The sequence below is a fragment of the Monopterus albus genome, unplaced genomic scaffold (genome assembly GCF_001952655.1).
Source record: "Monopterus albus unplaced genomic scaffold, M_albus_1.0 scaffold317.1, whole genome shotgun sequence".
Taxonomy (NCBI): Eukaryota; Metazoa; Chordata; class Actinopteri; order Synbranchiformes; family Synbranchidae; genus Monopterus; species Monopterus albus.
The window spans coordinates 134,825-157,202 of record NW_018128197.1 but is presented as its reverse complement, the minus strand read 5'-3'; the positions used below and the strand labels follow the sequence as shown (position 1 = coordinate 157,202).

Genomic DNA, 22,378 nt, shown 5'->3' with positions numbered 1-22,378 from the left:
CCTCCCACTCTTCTTCTTTTCCCCCTTGCCGTGGAACTGGAAGGAAGCTTGAGAGACAGCATGTCGTTTTGTGCTCATTGCTTGGTTGTGCTGCTGGTGGCCGACTTCCTACGGTGCACCAAAGCTCCCATTCACTTTTTTTCCCTCTTTTATTTTGACCTTCTCCAGGGAATGAACCCCTGTTTGATCACATCAGGGGGGAAAGAGAGAGATCAGTAGTGGTTTTGACATTCCCAGTAGCTTTTGACAGTCTATGTGCTGCTGATCAGTTTGCCTGCCATCAGCAAGTGGTCTCTTTTGAATTTCTCCTTTTTCTTTTATGTTTTTCAGGTCAACGATTGTGAAGCCTTTTGATTAGAATGTGTGGGAAGAGCTTAGCAGGACCACTGCATCATTTGTAATTTTCCCCCTTTTCTCTTGATTCTACTTTTTTTTTTTTTTTTTTTTTTGAAGCTTGTGTTGATTGCTTTTTCAAAATGTCAACTTCTGTGATCATATCGGCACAAAAACAGGTGCTGTCAAGTGAAAGAGAGAATGTGTGTAGACACATGTATCACCTCGACAGTCTCTTTGTGGTGATATTTTGACAACTGGAAGAGCAGATGCAAGTAGTGCAACGTTGGTGAGAACTGTAGTAGTTTATTCAAGAGCTGAACACTGCACTTTGATATACTGTTCTTTTTGCTACCCATAATCATTCTGAGAGTGTCTTCCTCCCTTCGGATCTGCAAGGTTTGAGCATATTTGAGAAAGCTCACAAGGTTTTGGGTTTGACCACTTTACATTCAGTGGAGGCCATGTCTGAAAAGAAGCAGAATTTATAAAAGGCTTAAAGGAGAAGGCCTCAGGAATCTTGTTTTATTTATGCCAAAAATGCCTGGCAACAATTAACCAACCACAACCACTCTGAATGTCAATTTAGGTCATTTTCTACCCTCACAAAAGGCCTGGACTTGGAACCCATGAAGCAGAAAAAAGCTGATGTAATGGGTTTAAGAAACTCTCCAAGGGGAGTCAAACCTCACCCACATATCCAAAAGCCCCCACCCCCCAAGTCCAAAACCCGCCTCTTAGCTGCTCTTCAAACTTCTCACCACTTTTGGTCACCACCACCTGAACATGGTCATCTCGATCCCCAAGAACAGCAGGTTTGAACCCTTAGCGGGAAAAGTTTGAGCAAGGTAGCAGGTTGTGATTGTAGCCAAAAACGGAGAGAAAAGGTTTATGATTCGCTGATTTAGAGTTTAGGGTGGGGGAAGGGAGCAGGAGATGAAGGCAAAGGGGTGAGGAAGAAAAAGAAAGAAGGGAGGGGGGTAAAGAAAAGAAATCCCAGCCTTGGCACACACACAAACTCTGTGGAGCGCAAAGCACAAAAGAAACCTGTAACGCCTCCAGATTCCTTCTAGTCGAGAATCAAAGACATGCTTTGCTTTAGAAAAAGAGACTTGTGGGTAAGATAGGACTGAGTGAGCCAGTGAACCCAGCTCTGGCTCAGTTGGGTGCTGCGAGTTAATCTCTCAAATAGGATTTCCCCCCCTTCTACTGCTCCACCTCCTCCCTCTCTTTGGGGATATCGATATTACTGTGTACCTCTGAATAGAGGGACTTGTCTAACCTGATCACTGGTCAGACGAAGTGTATGGAGAGGCTCCACAAACACATGCAGAGATGACTGCTGAGATAAACCTGCCCACTTTGGTAAATTGCTTTAAATGGAGACTTTAGATGGACACTATCAAATTAAAAAATGCTACATTCTGTTGATGTTAAAACTTTTATTTCAGAATTAAAGGATAAGTCTGGTCCTTTTCTTTATTATTAGTATTTTCAGCAGTCTCCATACAGAGACTAAATACAGTGAGTTCCCTCTACTCACGGTTTACGTCTTTCAGCTCTCAGTCTTGGATCAAGTTGTTCATCTGTGCGATAGATCTTCGTTGTTTAAAGATGATGAAAAACACACTAGGGAAACACACCACTGCACTGGGTGCCACTTTTTACATAATGAAACACCAATCTCACTTATGCTGCCCCAAAGTCTCCTAGCGGCCATAATTTTCTGAAGTTAGCACAAGTCAGAGTCAACTGCGAATCTTGTGTGAGCTCTCAACTTTTACGTTCCACTACCTGCTCATGTTCAGGTCTGGGGTTTGCTAATGAAGAAATGTATCACCCAGTACAGTGGTGTGGTTCCCTGGCATCTTTAATCATTTTTGAACAACAACGGAAGGCGAACAAGCTAATCTAGGACTGATGCACCGACAGATGTTGGCTTTAGTCTCTGTATCGGAAGTGTTGAAAATACTATTAATATAAAAAATGACCAGTCTTATCCTTTAAAGCTTGTGTTGAGTCTTGACTCTAGTCTAGTCTTTACAGTTTACAGTCACAAAAGCCTTCAAAAGTTTCTTCTATGCTTTTTTTTCCCATGTGACTAAAGGACCTGCTAATAGATTTATGAGAAATTCTGTTGACTCATTCTCTGTTCCGCCGCTAATCAGAATCAGAATCTGATTTATTGGCCAGGTGTGTCGGACACACAAGAAATTTGACTCTGGTACATCGGCTCTCAATGTGCATGTACATATCCCCATACAAGGGGCAAGTAAACCGTAAACCAGCATAAGGCTGTGTAATATAACAAAATAAGCAGTATTAGCAGCAACAAACTGTGCAAACAATGCAAAATAAGCAGTATAAACAGGCAGTAAACAATGCAGACAGACAAGGAATGCTTATTGAAACGAGATAAATAGGAATAAAAACAAAGTACTTAAGAACTAGAGACCTGTACAAGTCTGTATAATCTGTACAATGTATAATCAACTAATCATATCAGTAGAATATGTCTATAAAAGAGCCTAACTGATATTTTAATTTCAGATATTTGAGTTCATAAAATCTGATGTGCATACTGTTTAATATGAACTCATAACAAAGACACATTTTTGATGAGTCCATTAAATTTAGTTAATGCATTGTGACCAAGATACACAATGAACAGAAGATCTTACATTTGAAAAATAAATCTGTTTGGTGGACAACCTGTTTCTAAATGACCTCAAATAGCCTTGTTTTTTTGTTTTTTTTTGTAATGCAGTTTCTTATTTATTGCTAGTAAAATATAGCTGCTGGTGCTCCTGTTTTTGCAGCTCAAGGTCTTGCATTAAGTAATATAAGTAGGAAGTCAAATGATGACGCTCTTTTGTTCACGATAACTACCCTGAATTTCATCTTGTTCCACGTTTCTCCATTACATTTTTCCTCGAAATTTCCCAAATTTGATTCATTCACATTTTCATTTCCTCTGGAATATCATTAGTTCTTCCAAAGGGCTTGAGCTCCTGGATCAAGCGTTCCTCCTGTTTCCCCCCTCCAGGTTGTCATGAAGAGTGATCGTGCAACCATTCACAGAAACGAGAGCGAGTGAAAGAAGGGGGGGGCAGGAAAAAGCCGACACAAGTGAGCCAAGAAAAGACTTGGGAAAGTGTCAGGGGCTGATTCTGTGTGTGCCGGATTTCACAAGGAAAATCAATCTCTCATCCCTCCCACCTCCCCCACTTATTCCTCTGTGTTTTCTTTAAAGGTCGGTACATTTGAAACTAACTCATGAGGTTAATTGGTGGTGACACTAAACGCATTCCACATGTGGTCTAATGGTGCCCACACTCTTCTTCTCCTTCCCCTGAGTACAGAGTGACCTTAGCTAGCCAGCCCGGAAATGATGTAGATGAGCACTTCCTTTGGTGTAGTTGGAGCCCCTGTAAGTGTTTCCTAAACAAAACAAGTCAGAGGTGCTTGAAATCTGAAACTAGCGCTAATGCTGGCTGCTGCTCCACCTTGCCTCCCTCCCTCTCTCAACCCTGTGGTCAGAGGGAAAGCAGAGGTAAGGGGATGGGGTGGCTCTAACTGTACAAAACCCACAGTCTGTGCACACATCTATTTAAGCATGTGAACATGTGCATGTACTGTTCACATTCCTCTCAACTCTTGCTGGCGGGGAGCTGCTATCATCAGTAAACACAGCATGCAGTGCAAGCCAATGTTCTGGTTAGCCTAGCCTGGTCTAGCCAAGCCCTGATAGACACCAGCATGCATGGCCAAAATGCTTGTTTGTGCAGTTGTTGTGTGGAAGGTCGCCTGCTACGTTAAGAGTGTGAGGACAAAATGAACTTGACCTTTACAGAAAGCCCTGTCTGTCTCCCCCCTGGGGAGTGGCTGGATTACAACACTCCTGCTGTAACTGTCACACATACACACATATGCATATATATCTGTGTGAAAGTCCACAGTCACTCTGATTTCATATTTCGGCTCTCCACTTTAATAAGCCAGGAGGACCGCTGTGCATATTTGGCATGTGGCTGTGGTCATCTGAAGTGTTTGCCATTCCCTTAAGCTAATGTCTCAAAGTATCTGGGTGTAGGTGGAGCAGCTTTTGATTAAGGGCCAGCTGCTTGCCTTGGACATGTTTGATCTCCACATGCTTCAAATCTAAATACTAATATTTCACATGGAATCTGGCCGCACTGAAATAGTCTGTTGTTCCAGGTGACAAGTGACTGTGCTGAAGAAAATGCTGGCCAATTATTCTGTTATCATCTACTGACTTTCTGCCAAAATTTATACTGATATTTGGTACTGATTTCAACCAGCCATAGCTGAATTGCCATTTTATTGTGTAAATATGAGTGATGTATTAAATTCTTTAGAGGTGAAATAATTGATTCATTAGTTGATTGACAGAAAATTAGCTAAATGACTGCTCCTGTGTCATTTAGCGAAAATGCCAAAAATGGTTTGAGCTTGTCACTTATGAAATTTTGCTTTCTGTGTTAGACCAAATGTCTTTGTATTTAAAGTTGTCAGGCATTTTTTTTTTGAAAATTTCTGACATTACAAGCTGTTTTCAGACATGAACTCCATACTATATTCACAGAATCGGGTCTTGCCTTTGTCCAGAGTTGCCCTTTCACACATGGCACACAACAGGAGGTTGTCTGTGTTGGATGCATTCTCATCTTTTGGAAATGCTCGGTCTATGTGCAGGGGGACGCCTTGGTAGAGCGAGCAGGAAGTGGGACATGGCACGTTTAAGTAGCCAGTTTGTAATTTGTCATAAACAACAGAGTTGCTTGCTGTACCTTAAACGCGTCTACTAATTCTGGCTCTGGCTCTTACCCATAGAAGAATCTTGTCATGCCTCCAGTTGGATATTTTAGTTGGTGTCTTCATTTCAAACAACGTTTTTTTGTACTCTGAAGCCGGCAGGGCAAAGTCCGCTTAATGTCTGGGTCAACTGATTCAGACATTTGCATTCTCACATATGGTACCTCTGGATAATGTCTAGAGAATTTCAGGGTTACAGTGCATATGTGAAAAGGGCTATACACTAAAAGTTAAATCAATTCATCAATAAATTGATCTGCTGATTGTAATCAAAATAATCATTAGTTACAGCCCCAGAATACTTAGTAAAGGGAACTTCTTCCCATTTGCTAAATGTTTTTGGATGAGGAAGTGCAAATCAGCGGTCGCTTTTACACTGAGATCCTGTACTACTGCCGTTCCAAAGAGTCGCTAATATCCCGCCCTTGTGCTGTTGATACAGATCAAGCTAAGGGCAGCACAATCGCAAGCCAGTCTGTGAAATCAGACAGCAGGCCAGTATTCTGCACCAGAGGTGCAACGCGACATCACTCTGCGTCAACTGTGATATAAATTTTGCAGCAGTAGTCTACAAGCCAAAATAACAACTGCAGATGTAGCTTTGTTGGCTCTTCGGGCATTTGTTTAGCTTCACGCAAAACTGGTTAGCATGTTTCTTGCTACTGTATGTGTGTGAATGTCATGAGTAATAGCTGCGATCAAAGTGTTCATGACATCAGGAATGCTTTGACCTACAAGTTGGAGAGAAGCCGAGAACAGTTCGAGGCGGAGTGGCGTGCAGACGTGATAGTGTCGCACACATGTGATGTCATCAAAAGGTAGCACTTGGTTCCAGACTGCCGGCTCACCCTTTCTACTCAGAGTGCATCTCCCCTTGTTTTGCCTCTGATACTACCGACCGGAAGCAGTCGGTTTCATTAGGAACCACAAAGGTTCCTATTTGAAACAACGGGGAGAGCACAATGAAAACATAACTTAGGAATATATCTTTCTCTTCTTCTCACCATCGCCCCCAACTTTGGGGTCTGGAGAAGTTTGCCATGTTGTCCACTCCACAGGGGCAGGGTGGGATGGAGCTGAGAGAGGGGGAGGATGGGCAATGTGGACCTCCGCTCTAATCCCACTCCTGTGGCCCCAGCAGCAGCAGCAGCAGCGTGCACCACATTCCACAACCTCGAAGGCTTTCTGGGCAGGGAGGGAGGGCGAGCAGCATTCTTCCATGGCCGGGGCCATCAAAGACACCACGCAACATCAAAGGCCACTCAGTGCCTAGGTGTTGATGACTGCAATCCTCCCCTCAGTCCACTTTTAGCAACCTCAAGCCCTCTGCCCTCTAACACACGCACACATAAAGAGTGAGCTGAATGCACCAGGTATGTGCAACCCCCAGCCTCCCTCCTTCCTCCCTGGATGCACCAGCCGTTCAGCAGCAGCATTAATCATAGCTCATTAAGTAATGATATTGACTTTTGTGCGAGGGTGGAGGAGGAGCGCGACGAGATGGGGTGGGGGGCGCCACAGATTATTGGGACGTGCTGGCAGTGGATATAATGTAGCTGCAAGTTGTTTAATAAAGTGCTTAGTGTTGAACTGATTAGTCAGTGGACAGAAACATGTTGATAAAGGATTTAAAATTATTTTTCAAGTAAAAATACAAAACATTTTCAGCTTCTGAAAAATGAAGATTGATGCTTTTGTCTGCTTTAAAGTCCAATTAAAAATTCTGTTTAAAAATCAGTAACTTTGAGGGTTAGGGTTTACATCAGATAAAAAGCATATTGAAGATGGGATCCTGTGCTTTGGAAACTTGTCTTGGGCATGTTTTTTTTTTTTTTTATACATTTTATAGACTAAATTAATTAGTTAATAGCTTAAAACCTTTTAGAGCGAAGTTGAGTTGCCTATTTCAATTTGAAATCCTGAGAGGGGTATGTTGGGGAGAGAGGATGTGTACTTGCGTCACTGCTGTTGTGTGCTGTGTAGAATAGTTTTTTTAATGAGCCCCACTTTCTGTTGCTTGTTCATCATTTTAATTCTCAGTGGCACCTTGATGCTGACAAAGTTATGCATGTGTTCACCTACTTTTGTAATTGTCCTCATAAGGACAGCAGCTTCTGGCACACTGAGGCAATGTTTGCTTGCTTGTTATTTTATTTTTGCACATAGATGCTGTGATCGCTTCAGGGAAGCGGGGGCAGTTTTGTGTATGTGTGTCCCCTGTTCCAAAATGGTGGCGTCCAGCTCAGTAGTGACCCCTGAACTTTGTCGGTCTGTCCTTTGTTCACATCCTTCTGGGTTTTAAAGACTGAAGAGGTGAAAGTGACACCAGGGAGACTTTTGAGTGTGCGCACACACACACACACACACACACACACACACACACCACTGATGGTTTCGGAATGCACTCGCAGAGAGTTAATAGAGTCACAAGCCTGGTGCCCTGCTCAGTGTTAAATCTGTCAACCCCAGAGCCTTGTGCTACATATCAGGACATTTACATGATATTAAATGTCCTCTGCCAGCATCCTCTGCTCACACTGAAACTATGACACTTGTTTGCTTTGCCCGTTGCTATGAAGAGGTGTGGAGGTGATTTTCAGGGGAGGTTAAAGAGGGGACAGCGAGTGGCGTGGGGGGCGGATTGATGCCTGCACGAAGGCTCGCATCACAAAGCTGGCCTAGGACACGCCCTTGACTTTAAGAAAAGCTTTCTTACTGATGCTAAGACTAAAATAACTGAGCTATTGTCTCCAATTGTATGATACACTTCATTAATGATAATCACCTTTATTGGCCAAGTATGTTACACACAAGGAATTTGTTTCCAGTACAGAACCAATGGCATCTGTGGTGCCAATTCATCCGATGGCTCTAACCATCGGGGGCAACGGGGGGTTCAGTGTCTTGCCCAAGGACACTTCAACTCGAACCTCCAGCCCTCTGGTTGGGAGACGACCGCTCTAGCCACTGAACCACAGTCGCACCCCCCCAGTTCCACCCCGACAGTTCACATGTCTGAAATAGAGTGAAGTTAATTGTCCACATTTCAAAAATGTAATTGAAGCTCTGACTTTGACAAGGCCCTCCTTACAGTTCCAAACATTTTTTATTACAGTCCTCATTCCTCCTTTATGTTAATTTGGACCGCCAAAATAAAAGATGGATGCCACGCTAGCTTGGCTAATTGTTCCTTTAATCCCAGTGGAGACAACAAAAGGGAGGAAGTCTTCATTATTTGAGAGGAGAAGCAGAGGGATCCCTTTACGGTGATAATGTTACAGGAGGAGGAGTGTCAGCTCCACCTGTAGGGTCCTCCCAGCTGCTCCGCTGTAACCGGAGCTCGCTCCCTCTCTCCTCAAGGCTACCAGCTCCCTTTGAAGTTATTTCTAGTGCTGGGAAAGAGGGACAGAGAGTGACCAAGAGGGGCAAAGAGTGACAGGGAGTGAGAGGGGAGGTGTGTGTATGTAGTGTGTTACTGCATGCATTTATGTCTGAGAGTCTGTTTGTGCATGCTATACTTAGAAGGCTGCAATTCAAGACTCCTGCTCCTTTCTTGTGCTTGTTCTCCCCCCCCCCGTGAAGTCAGACAGTGAACAAGAAAATCCCCAGAAGATGCACAGTTTCGTTTAGAAATTGCTTAAAACATATTAAGCTCAAAATAAGTCATGAAGTTGTGTTATTTCTTAGTGAAAATGGGCCCACCCAATACCTGCATTGACAGCTTGTCAGTGCAGAAAACTGATGGAACATCTTAAGCAGCAGTGCAGTGTTGATGGGATTCCTCTACAGAAAAATGGGAATATTTCCAACGTTCTTTTCTCCAAAAATGGTTTAGTTCTGTAAACTACGTGAATTTTTGAGTTTAATCTAAGTGTTCATTTAGTATGTATACAGTAGGGTTACCTAACGTGGCTCTAAAATCTACAGTGGGTACGGAAAGTATTCAGACCCCCTTAAATTTTTCACTCTGTAATATTGCAGCCATATGCTAAAATCATTTAAGGTCATTTTTTTCCTCATTAATGTACACACAGCACCCCATATTGACAGAAAAACACAGAATTCTTGACATTTTTGCAGATTTATTAAAAAAGAACAAACTGAAATATCACATGGTCATAAGTATTCAGACCCTTTGCCCTCCTGTCACAGACATAAGTATGGGAGCGAAGGTCAGACATCCTCCCATTTCTTCCTCCAGCACTTCATGAATGAAATCCCTCCCTGCTGAGCGGTGAGTCCCGGATATCGTTTAGATTAAGTCTGCAGTCCTCCATGTATTCTCACTTGTGTTTGTTTTATAATTGATTTATTCATCCACTTTTCTTTCAATAATAAACTATTTAATGTGCAATTCCTGTGAGTTCCTGTGATGAAAGATTCATACTGTCGATTTTTAGTTTTCACCTACACTTTAAAAGTCTTCATCTGAAAGCACTGGTTTGGTTGGCGCAGTAAAAACAACATTTTCCTGTCTGGTTTTCTAATATAAAATATGAAGAATATTTAATTTGACTGATGAGGGTCATTATTATAAAGATAGTGTTTTTGTTTGTTTGGTAAGTACATGTTAAGTACATCTTGTCAGTCAGAATGAAATATCCTGATGTAGAGTACTTTGAAAAGTGCACTCATATGTCATCATAAACCACATTATTATGATTTACCATTTAGATTCATTCTGAAGATGTTAGATATTACCAGGCATCTGAGGAAAAGTACAACCGGGTCATGTACAAACAAATGTTTTCTTTTTCACAGATTTGACACCACATAAAAAAGAAGACAGTTAAAAAAAGGGGAAGTGGCAAATTTACTGAATCTCAAAACTCAAAACTGCTTTGTGTGGTCACACAGCTTTCTCCTTCCCATTTTTATTCAACCACCAAACCTACAACTGCTTTTAAGAGAAGCACATTAAATCACATTTTTGACCATCTTTCCCACATTTTCACACCGACTCATCTATCTGGGTGAAACAGACCAAAATGCCACTGAAGCAAAATGACATGTTAAACATGACGACCAACGTTTACCATCCAACCTGACAGCACTGGAGAGGATCTGCAAGGAGGAATGGCAGAGTATCCCCAAATGCAGGTGTGAAAAACTTGTTGCATCATTCCCAAAAAGACTCATGGCTGTATTAGCTCAAAAGGGTGCTTCTACTAAATACTGAGCAAAGGGTCTGAATACTTATGACCATGTGATATTTCAGTTTTTCTTTTTTAATAAATCTGCAAAAATGTCAAATTCTGTGTTTTTCTGTCAATATGGGGTGCTGTGTGTACATTAATGAGGAAAAAAATGAACTTAAATGATTTTAGCATATGGCTGCAATATTACAAAGAGTGAAAAATTTAAGGGGGTCTGAATACTTTCCGTACCCACTGTATTTGGTCTAATTGACCTAATCAGACTTGACACATTCTAAAACCAGTGTTACCTCCCCACTGTCTGCAGTCAAGGACACTTGCTGTAAATCCTCCTGGTGAGGTCTGTGTGTCTGTTCCAAATCTGGAGCAGCACAGAGCCTGAACTAAAATGACACGCTAAAGAAAGACACCTTGTCCTTGCCTGCTTCACTGCTTTTTAAAATATTTATTTATTTATCTATCGATCTGTCTATCCCTCTATCAATCTTTCTGTCTGTCTGACATGCCATCAGCTTCATGTCTGAATGAACACCCTGGCCACTTTTCTGTAAAAATTTTACTAGGTCGCACCTAGTAACATTTACGTGACCATGGATCTCTCCATCACAGTCGTGGATATGTCTGAATGAAGCTGTGAGGAACATTAATGTAAAAGTGACCTACTGACAGAAAGCTGTTGCTTTAACAGAGTGATGATGTCGGGAATGTTGCGTATTCCATCTCTGAAAAGGTCTGTGGGCCAGTGGAGGTTGTGTAATGAAATGGAGGAGATGTGAGGGGATGGACAGCTAGAGGAGGCATTCCACATGAACACATGGCAACAAGACCTGGGCAAAGCTGACCTTTGACCCACCGTATGCACTTATAAGAACAAACATGCAATTAGGAATGAAAGTTTACACCTCATGGATGTTGTTTGTTTTTGTAATGTGTAAATCAGTGTTTGTGTTATTACTGGGAGCAACTTACTAGAGTGTATCTTTGTATTATGTAGCAGCTCATGGGACTAGCTCGTAGGTTGGACAGCCAAACATTCATTAAAATGTTTGTATGTGCTAAAGTACTTTTCTCTCAAACTTTAAATTAGGATGAACCTTTCACCCACAACAACTGCAGCTCATATAAATGCTCACCTCATCTGTTTCACTTTTCATATGTCTATTGTGGGCGTGATGAGCATGCGCTGCTGGCAGAGAGAAGTCATTTGTGTCCTTATTACCAAGAGCTGGTGCGTTTGTATGTGTGGACATATACAGAAGAGGGTTGCGAGGTTAGGGTAGGCACCAGCAGGTTTGTAATTGGTTTAAGCATGCTCCCATGTCTGCCCTGCAGGGCACAGGGGGATGGCCTGTTGTCAGGGAGGGTGCAGCAGGGTGGCTGGTGGAGGAGCTGGTGCTAACACAGTGTTGACATGATAGTTTATGTTTTAGCCACGAGTTTTATGCTTGTTTACCAGATGTTACATAATGAAGCACCTTTGTTATATGCTGGTTTGAATAAAGCACCTAGGTAGAACTTTAGGCTTATTAATATGGTGTTATTATTGTTTTTGATGCTTATGACATTTACTGACGTGGTTTTGGGCATCACTCCCCTCACATTAGATTGCTGGGAGGTCTTTCCCAGAAAATAATCAGTCAATGAACAGAAAATAGATCATCATTACAAATGAAACTAATTGTTAGTTGCAAGATGTTAACTGTACATGTCACTACTAGTTAGCACATACAGATGAAACATTCTTTAGACATTTCTTTAGCAGGCTATATGATTTATATGCTGTATGGTGTCTTTTAAATATATGCACTGTCTGGTGGTGTGAATGACTGCAGGTGCATTAGAAGAATTTTTAAAGCTGTATCTCTGTTCCTAACGTTCAGTCCCAATCATCCTGTTACATACCGCTCTGTGCTGGCCTGCTGTGAGAGTTGTGACTGTTATGAGGCTCTGAGAGACACCGCAGGCCCCAGAGGAGACTTGGTCAGTGGGCAGTAATCAGACATACCCAGCCATCCCATTCCCTACATCCCACCACACAGCCGCCCACCACCTCTGTTGGCAAGCCTGGTGTGTTATTCCAGGAAGTTGACAATGCTGCCCCCACAGTGAGGGAGGTTGAAGCCCAGTACTGGGGGAGGGAGGGTCATTGGAGTGAGGTTCAAGGGTCAGCTAAATTACCCAGGTAGGTGGATGTGAGTTCACGATGACTGGACAGTCAGTGAGAGATGCCAGAGAGAGTTGCCCCTCGGTCAGCCATGTTTCAGTCTGCAGACACCTGTGCTCAAACAGTGAGACACGTAAACACATGCATGGCGCTGGAGAAGCAGGTTGGTGTGAGGATTGGCCCCGTGCCCAGGTTTTTCTTCTTCTAGATTTTGTGTGCATGTGAAATGGGTGCCAGCTCTTCGTCCAAAATTCATAAAAGAAATGTATGAACAACAGATTTGTCCAGTTAATCGTTTGTCAAAAAGAACATCTTGTTAAAACTGTCTTTGACTGGCACCCATTTCAGACAACAAGGCAGCTTTGATGGTTGCAACAGAAACACGGTGTTGGAACTGAGTTCTGGGTAAAATACTGGTGCTTGAGATGTCTTAAAGGATTTCTTTGAGTTGATGTTTGAAAGACATATATGCAAGTCTGTAGCTGAATCCTGTATGGATCAGTTTAGCTCAGGGATCTTCCTGCTCTCCAATCCACCTACTTGCCTTTGATGTTTTCAGCTCCTGGTGTGTTGTAGCAAGGATGCCTTATTGTAATGCAAAGCACATTAAGTGTGACATTTCAGCAATTGCATATCTTTAAATAGACATGCACTTCAGCAACTTCTTTTAGAATTTTAGATTTTGGTAATCCTTTTGAAATTTCTGCTTTGTCAGAAGGAAACTTGTTGTTTAAGCTTTGTGGATGTTTCATGTGCAAACCCAGATGTTTTGATTACTTAGAAAAATTTCAGATCTATTCTGAAGAAAACAAACTTGCTGATTGTTCATTTTTAATGGCCACCTTTACGAGTTTTCATGTTGAAGTGAAAGTGAGGATAGAATTAGTAAAATGCACATCCAACACTGATGAGCCACTCAAAGAGGAAGTGAATCTTTTCTTGAAAGAGTTCTGGGATACTGCACGGTCAATTGGCAGGGACGTCAGCATGTGGGATGCATGAGAAATTGGGACATGTAAAGACCTATGTGACTGACAAATGGCAAGGCTTGTGGGGTGCTTCCAGTCTATGGTGGTCTGAGGAGGGCCAAACCATCAACCGGGTATTGGGGGGGATGGGCTGGAGCAAGTCTGATACACAGTGACTCCAACTTGTGCATCCTGATTGGGCTGCAGGTTCTGCCTCATGCTACCAGTAGTGACAAGGACACTAGCAAAACACAAAACATGAGAAGAATCAGTCAGGAAGGATAAGGAGAGAGCATTTGTCTGTGGCCACCACATGCAAAACCATTCCCTCTTTGGGGTTTGTCTTGCTGTTGCCTCTCCATTGCACCTATTGTCTCTTTCATTTGCACCAAAGCTGGTGAAACTGATTCACAGTCACCTTTGCTTCCTAAATGGACAGATTGATGTCCCATGACTTGATGTTATACTCTGATGATTAAGAGTTCTCTTAATTTTTTGAACAGTGTAGTACTAAGAAGATGTTGTCACTTCAGGTGGTTTGCAGAAATGCATTGGGGTTTGCAGGGGGTGTGGCCAGCTTGAGTGAGAGGTTGCGCTCAAATCCCCGCCAGGATTTCACTGAGAGTGTCTCCTGTGTAATTGGATATTCACGTGAGAGGCTGCCACCCCCAGGGGCAAGACATGTAGGGCAGAGCCATCCCCTTGTGCCACTGTGGGGGTGCTGGATGCCTTCACCCAAAAACCCTGTGGATGTAGGAGTAGACCTAAGTGGAACAACTGAGTGATTCCAGTGGGTTGAGCTTATGTGAGAGCTGGGGCCCAACAGGGAGAGCTAGCAGTTTGAACACAAGAGGAGACAGACTGTCATTTTTGTGTGTGCAAGAGAAGGCATATTTGCATACGTACTTAATGCTTGTGTGTGTGCACGGCCAGTAGTTGTGACCCACTTCACTAGATCCCCATGTCTCATTTTTTTCCTTTGCTCCCCCATCCCCACATCCATCAGTGCATATCAACACCTGACACAAAGGAAAAATCCCTGTGGTGGAGATAATGGTGCAGTGGCCAGTCTGTAAAATAACAACATGCTCCACATCAACAGCACTGCCCCATTTGGAGCACAGGAGCCCCCGCACAATGGCCTAGTGTTCAGGACTCTGGCGCAGGCGGGGCTGCTCGCTACCATCCAAGCTGTTAGACAAGGAGAGAGAGGTCATAATCACACAGCAAGCAGTGTGACACAGATTTAAATACCCTCCTACACCGGCTCTCTCTGCTTCCTCCCTAACAACATGCTCACAGGGCATCTCACGTGGAATTCAAAGTGTTACCACAGGATGTAAAGTTTGCAACAGTCATGGTTTGCAGAGTGATATGTGGGAAGGGCAGGTAGGGATGTACAGGTTGAATGAAAACCTGACTAGGTTACACTCTTTTATCTTTGTCTTTCTTTTCATCCTCCGAAGGCTGAGAGGGTGTGCACGCTCTGAAATGATCATGCCAACTGTGGATGTAATGTATACCTGTGCCGCCTCCCTGCTCCTGCCAGCCCAAGGCTAACATATATCAAACAGTCATCCAGGGCACAGCAGCCTTTCCCTTACCTGTTTACAAGAGAAAAAGCATCTGTCAGAAAATGCCCAGTGGATCTATGAAGTGCAGGCGGACAAGGTGATTGCATCCTGTGGATTTGTGAAAAGGCATTTGAGTCAGAGTAGCAGTGGTGCTTTAGGAAGACCTCTTCACTCTTTATTCTTACTCTACTGCAAGAATGAGCCATTTTGTTTTGAAGGACAAGGTTTGTGATTGAAAATCAGAGCTTACTCTCTCACATTTCATCACCCTCCCATCCGCCTGTGTGGGAGGCGGATTCAAGGGTGAGTGTGCTTTTTTTCTAAAGGAGAAAGTCAGGATCTAAGAGGAAGTGTGAAGACTCTGCAAGTGTGTTTGTGTTTTGGGTCTGAAATGTTCTTCGATCTTAACATCCCTTACAGGAATATAATTTCTCCAATTCTGCATCTGCTGTTCGTGCCTGCACCTCAATTATTAAAACTGATACCAGTCTCTTCATCAGATTTCATCCCCAAGGCAAAAAGAACAAATACAAAACAGCACAGTGTCCACATTCCTTCGCTCTAGCCCTTTTCAGACATGGGATACGTAACATTGCTGGTTTCATCAGCCTGTTAAAGCAACGTCTTTCTTCATTCAGCCATAAGACAGCTGTGACAGAGACCCATGGTGCGAGTTCGCCATGATCTTGTGGATGCCTATACGTTATTTTGACTGCGTGCAGTTCAGACTTGCGCTGTGTTGAAAGTCATACATAACCGTTACTAGATCCGACCTAGTCAGATTGCCGTCGTGACCAGGGTGCTCATTCAAACATAAACCCAACACATTCAGGTGCCGTTAGATTAATGGAAAGGAGTGCATGTCTGTAAAGGGCTTATGATTCTTTCACACTCCCCCTGATCTGCATTTGACCCCCATAGTCGTAGCTAAGTTCTCTCCAAAAATTCCTTCATGTCATGGTCCTTGAGTCCTATGCCTTGTGACACTGAAGTGACTAGGCACATTACGAATATCTCTTCACTTGGTCTGCTGCACGACTAACCTGCTCCCAGCCTGATGAAGTGGGGTTCAAAGGTCAGGGGTCACCACAGGGACTAGGGTATCTTGGGTCATCAGCAGTGGCCCAGGGGCCAGAGTGGCCAAAGACTTGGCGCCTCAGTGCTGGCTGATTGAGGTGTTGTGGTCATTGGGTTAATAGGATAAGTGGCCTGCAGGTCAGTTTGGCCCAGTTCTAATGCTAATACAGGAGCTTGTCTTTCCTCTGTCTGAATCCAGGATTCTGGGGCTCCTTTTGGTTACAGTTTTAATCCAACCCTGTTTGAGCAGATCATTATTTTATCCCAGTGAATGGCTGACAGCTGCAGTTGTCCTCACCACTTTGCTGTCATTCCTATTTTTGGATTTGTATTTTTTACATTTTTTTTATTGCACAGTTCAGTTCAAGCAATCGCCTGCTGTGATTGCTAGTGTTGTTGCCTTCCCTTGTGACACAGACCACTCCCAGGAGGGCAGGCTAGCACATCTACAGGATTATTGATTAGACAACAGTGTCTAGCATCCTCCTGATGTCAAAATATGGAATACAAATTGGAGTTTTATGTCTGTTTTACATGTAGGTATTCTCCAGACTGCTTCACCATCTGCCCACAGTCAAGACGATTCCAAAATCAAATTGAAGTGCTTTGAGATAAATGCTTTAAGAGGAATGGTTCTGTTTGTTTGCAAGTAAGGAGGCTGCCTCCTTGTTCTTTTTTGAACCCCGGGAGTGAGTCAGTGTTTGTGATGTCTGCTATCCGTTAGCTTTAATCTTCTTAAAAAACACTTCTAGCCGCTGGCTCTGCAGAGCTTTTTTGGCACAGAGAACTGGGCCAATTTAGTGGCCTTAAGTGTAATTAGAGAACAACTCAAGATAGGCTGGTAGACACTGATCAGCCTGTGTGTGTGTGAGTGTGTGTCTGCAGCATCCACTTTTTATATTAATAAGAGAGCAGTGAAAGACTGGATGTACACTTAATGCACCTTTCATTAAGTAGAAATTCAGTGAAAATCTGCCTATTCAGTAGATCCATGAAAACACGTAAATCACTATCTGCTGCTATTCTTTGAGAGGTCAGGTGGAACGCTGTACTGTATGTGTGTTTGCTGCTCACAGCAAATACTTCAGAGATGTATAAAGCTTTTAAGCTCTTATGTATAATTATGGAAAATAGGTGACAAGTGGATTATAGTGTAAATTATGGTTCTTCTTCAGAAGAGAGAGATTAGTTCAGATTTAAAATAATTTCCACCACGCCAGCGATGCCAGGATCCTCAAACTTAAGGCATCATGTGGGCCAGTTTTTTAAATTTTTACGTTGAAGGGTGCATGTTAAGATCTCCCGTGGTCTCCATTGAGATTAACAGTAAATCATATACTTGTAGAACATATACTTATCTATCATGTCTGCCTTTTTTCCAGATGCATCCTTTGGGTTTATGTAATAATAACGATGAGGAGGACCTATATGAGTACGGCTGGGTTGGAGTGGTGAAGCTGGAACAACCTGAGCTGGATCCCAGTTGTCTCACCGTGCTGGGAAAGGTAAAGAACTGGATGTTTACTCTTTCAAGGTTCTGCACAGTGCCAACAGCTCAGAGGTTTGCTCACATAAGTTGCACATGCCATTTTTTGCCACTGATATACAGGAATTAATCTTCAGAAAACTAACATGGTAGTAAAGCTCCTGAAGCACAGTACGGCTAAAACAACAGCTTAAACTGAAAAACATCACACTCTGCAGACTACACGTATCATTTTGCATTCACGTGTAAAATATTATGCATGAAGCATGATATGCTTTAGGATGCAGCGGTAGGTGAGTCATGAAATGTCTTTGTTCTAAACATTCTAGAGCAAAGGGACCTGTATATAGACAGACAGACAGACCCTTTTAAGAATTCAGCTCTCATCTTTTGTAGTGACACAGACAATTCACAGAAGGGTGATTTTGTGTTATTTCGTTGATAACTCATTGGTGGAAGAATTGTGGGGTATGGTTAGGGGGTATAATGAGTCCCTCCCTTGTCTCTTGCTACCCCCATCCCCATCCTCCCCCCCTCCTCCCGACCCCTCTGGAGTCTCTGAGAGGTATTTTATCATGGTTTAATTAAGTGTTCCTCTTAATGGAATGTACCAACATTCCCTGGGGGATGGGGGAGCTGGCTGGCCATAGTCTCATTTATCCTGTGCATGCCCGGTGACAGAAAGAGAGCAGCCATTCATAATTTAAGGAGCCCTTGTGCTGCACAGACATGCTAATGGTGCACTTTCTTTGGTGTTGCTGCTACCTAGATGATGCATAACTATGCAGAGACCTGAAAAGTGACCTAAAGTGCGGCATTCAAACTCAGCTCAACTGTAGCTACGAATATGAGGTAGGGCAGTCGTCTTCTAACCAGCAAGTTGGTGGTTCGACTCCCGGTCTCCCCGCATGCCTAAGTGTCCCTGAGCAAGACACTGAACCCCAAATTGCTCCCGGTGGTTCGACTGGCGCCAGTGTGCGGCAGCCTCTCGTCATCGGTGTGTGAATGTGTGTGTGAATGGGTGAATGGTGTATAATCTCCTGTAAAGCGCTTTGGCCAGTGTAACACACTGTGAGAAAGCGCTATATAAAATACAGTCCAATATATTGTCATTAGGGCCGTACCTAATCATTTTAATAATTGATTAATCTGTTGATTAATCAATGTATTAAAAAGCATGCAGAAATCATTTTTCCACATTATGAAAACAAATGTGCATTCATTTAAAAAAGCTTTTGCAATGTTTCTATGCAGTGTTTTATTAAACAAGAGAAAAATGTAATTATTTGTGCTTTCTGTAAAGTGCACAGTAGGTCTTTAAAGTGTTAACAAAACATTTAAATGTTTATGATTTAAAGTAATGTGTTCATAAAACCATGCTAATGTAAAGGGCCAGTACAAACATGTCTGCTGCTGCTGCTGATGGTTAAAATTAATGAGTATGCCTGAAAAATCCTCAACACATTCACTCTTAGGCTGTGTACTCTGCACTGCGCCGTTAATGTTCCTGAGCACACCTACTGTATAAACTTAGTTTTGCTTATGTGTTGAATAGAACACTTGGCTGTTCACAGGTCTCATTTACATGAATGCAACACAAATGCATTTAGCACCTTTGCTAGCAGCCTGCACAGCCCACTGTAGCCACCTAGTCGCTGACCCAGCAGTCTCTCACACAGCTGCATGACTAGACCCTACTAATTGACAATTAAATTCATTTGCCAACCATTTTTTTTTTTGCCAGTTTAATTGGTTAGTTGTTGCTGCCCTAATTATCATCATCACTGGTTGCTTCACTCAGCAGTGAACGGTCTTCATGGTGGTCATGTTTGAGGAGCAGTTACAGTAGAAGTTCCAGTGGGAAAACAAGGAGGCTATATCTGGTTTAACTTGTTTCCCACTTCCACTACTTACTGTCATGGGAGCAGTATATCTGTTAGACTGATTCTCAGTGGTAGGTAGTGAATGTTTAGAGGGGAACTCCAATGAGGTTCAGATGCAGAATGTTGTGGATACATGGTATGTGGCTTGTTCAGTAGAGCTGTGCATTCACTCCGGGTCCCAGCAACCCACACCTTCCTTCAGTGGAACCCGTTAAAGCAGAGAGTTAATGAGCTGGTCGTGCTAAGGGACACTGTAACAAGGATAGCAGGAAGCTTGGCCTGTGACCTTTTGGGCTCAAACTAACCTCCATAACCTTTAGACCACTCATTTTCCCCCTTATCAGCCAGGACTATTATTAGAGTTGGGAAATCCTATTGTTGACAGACCCCCACCCAGGGTCCGAACACAGCTGGGTGCTTTGCGTTGGCACCACCTCTTTTGCCAGGCCAGACAGTGCAGTGTTTGCCCCTTGCAAGGATATCCACACTGCCCAGCCGGCCAGGCCGCCATGTCCAACCCCACTACAGATACTACACTCACTGTTACACACTTACCCTGCCTGGTGTGACCTCATGCTCAGCAGCCCCAGCACCCCTCCTTCCCTATCCGACTGGCCCCTGACTGAGCCTAAGAGCCCACCCCACTTTGTTACCACTTTGCCACCAACGTTGTGGTGGTCTTGTCTGCTCCAGTAGAGGATCGCAGTGAATGAATGAAATGGGATTGTAACAGAAAATATTCTGTTTACTCTAATCCATGTCTAAATATTAAGTGCCTGGGAACACAAGTCCTCCTGCTGTGCTTAGACACTGATCAACACACAGCACCAGACATTTCCACTCTATGTAAAGATGGCTGAATAAGGGGCTTGATTCCGTTTTCAGTCCCAATTGGCTGATAGATATGCAGATGGGTTCTAAAGCGAAAAGCATTTCAGAGACTAGCAATCATCTTTCACAAGCTAGAATCTCCACAACAGAACAATTGTGTACATTCTCTGCTGCTCTTTCCATAATTTCACACATAAATTCTCCATAGTGATCATCATTTAAAGTGCATTAACTACACTAAAAATTACAGCAATTAATTAATTACTTGTTTATATATCAGGGTTTTAAAAATTAATTTAACTTTTACAGTGTGATTATTTGTAGCTTAGAATTAGGAAACATGTTACTTAAAAACGGAACATGTTTAAGGGCATATCTTTATTCCTAATATCTGTTGACTTCTTTAAGTGTCTCTTGGATATTTTGGCCGGTGTGAAAGCCTTTGGTTGTCCAGCACCACATCTGAGATCAGACTCAGAGCAGCTGAATGGACCTGGGTGCACGCTCAGCTGACGGCACACCCGAGAGAGTTGTGTATGCCCCCAAAGTGCTGGCCCAGCTTAGATACCTCTGGGCCAGCCTGTCGTCCTCCACTGGTCAGGGTCTCTTTTTGGTTTTGAGCTCAAACGTCTTCTTAATTCATCAGCTGTGCACCCTTCTCCTTATACATTGTTCACTGAACAAGTAAGCATCCCACGCATCTTTGTTTTACTTCATTTCCACTACTGATGCTACTAAACATGGCAGCTCATTTGTTGTTCTCCACTCAGGTTTTTCTCCAGTTTGGAGTTTGTTGCTCCACTGTCTTCAGATTTTCATTGTAGCATTCCTGGCTTTCTCAGCTTCTCTTTTCCATTTCTGTGTGAGATTCCTGTGTGCGCACGGCCCTGCAGTCTCATGCTCTTTTATGGGCACTGGCAGGGTGCTAGCCTATGCTAATTAGTTATGACTGGCACACGCGTTCAACTTACGTACACATGGAATTCATTAATGTAAGAACACTGGTGCAAACAACTATGGTTTAAGAACACCTTAGGATCTTTCTTCAGAACAACCTACGAAGAAATTTAAGAAAACACGTCCCTGCTTGCATAAAAGAATGATGTTGGTGAATGCGGCTGAGTGCCACTGTCTTTGTCATCAGTACTAAATAATTCAGCTGAGTTACTCTGAGCTGGTGATTTCAGGCTGCTCTCCCTCACAGAGATGCTCTGACATCAGTAAATATTAGTGGAGGAAAAGCGCAGACCTCTGAAGTCCACATATAAAGCTCACCCAACTGGTGGCATGTCATATATATGTACACAGTTTTTTCCTGCAGTTCCTGTTGGGTTCCTGTGAGAGCTGCAGGTCTGTTGAACCTCTGACCTGTATGTGCCACAGCAGTAGCGCCTCCCCCAGCAGCAGGAAAACAATGAGCGAATCGGTTCCTATTGTAGCCTGCTGTGTTTGAGATGCTCTTTGAAGTAGTTTGCTTGTCTGAGTTATAAGGATGACACTCCACGCTGCCTTGGTGCTAGCAGAATGAGTAATCGCTTTTCTGTAGTTGCAGCTTCTCACAGATTAAGTCTCTGCTTACCCTCTGATGTTTTCAGATGTTGTAAATCATGGTCACACCTGTGCGCACACATATCTGTTCTCAAGATGAACTATTTATTGCAGTCAGTAATGTATTCTCAGTTGTCATTTTGACCCTTCTTTACACTGTCTTTCACACACATGCACTGCAATATTTGGCAGCTCCTCTGGAACATGTAATCGTGCCACTGGCTTTCATTGGTGGCCCAGGTTTTTGTCGCCATGCGAGCGAGAGATCTCTGCTTTGAAGTAAGATGCTGTTAGTCCAATGGCCACAGGGGGCTTTGGCATACTGGCTTTTCCCTTTTCATCCTGCCCGTGCTCTCATGACATTACCCCCAGCCCGGGCATCCAGGAAGGAAAGGAGGGAGGGCAGAAGAGTGGAGTGGTGGTGGCGAGTTGAGAGAGGAGAGGGATTTAGAGGACAGAAGTAAGAGAAAGTGGTTGGGGGCTTGACTTCTCAAAGAGATGACGAAGGCAAATGTGTCTGGT

At 43.2% G+C, this 22,378-nt stretch overlaps 1 protein-coding gene across 7 annotated transcripts in view; it reads left to right on the top strand.

Annotated features, from left to right (window-relative positions):
- The window catches only part of znrf3 (zinc and ring finger 3), a 95,776-nt gene that overhangs the window by 47,758 nt on the left and 25,640 nt on the right, over nt 1-22,378 (top strand). For all 7 annotated transcript variants that reach the window (XM_020623947.1, XM_020623942.1, XM_020623941.1 and 4 more), the window contains one exon: nt 17,491-17,613. In XM_020623947.1, coding sequence (XP_020479603.1) covers nt 17,491-17,613 — 123 coding nt within the window. The remainder of the gene's footprint in view (nt 1-17,490; nt 17,614-22,378) is intronic.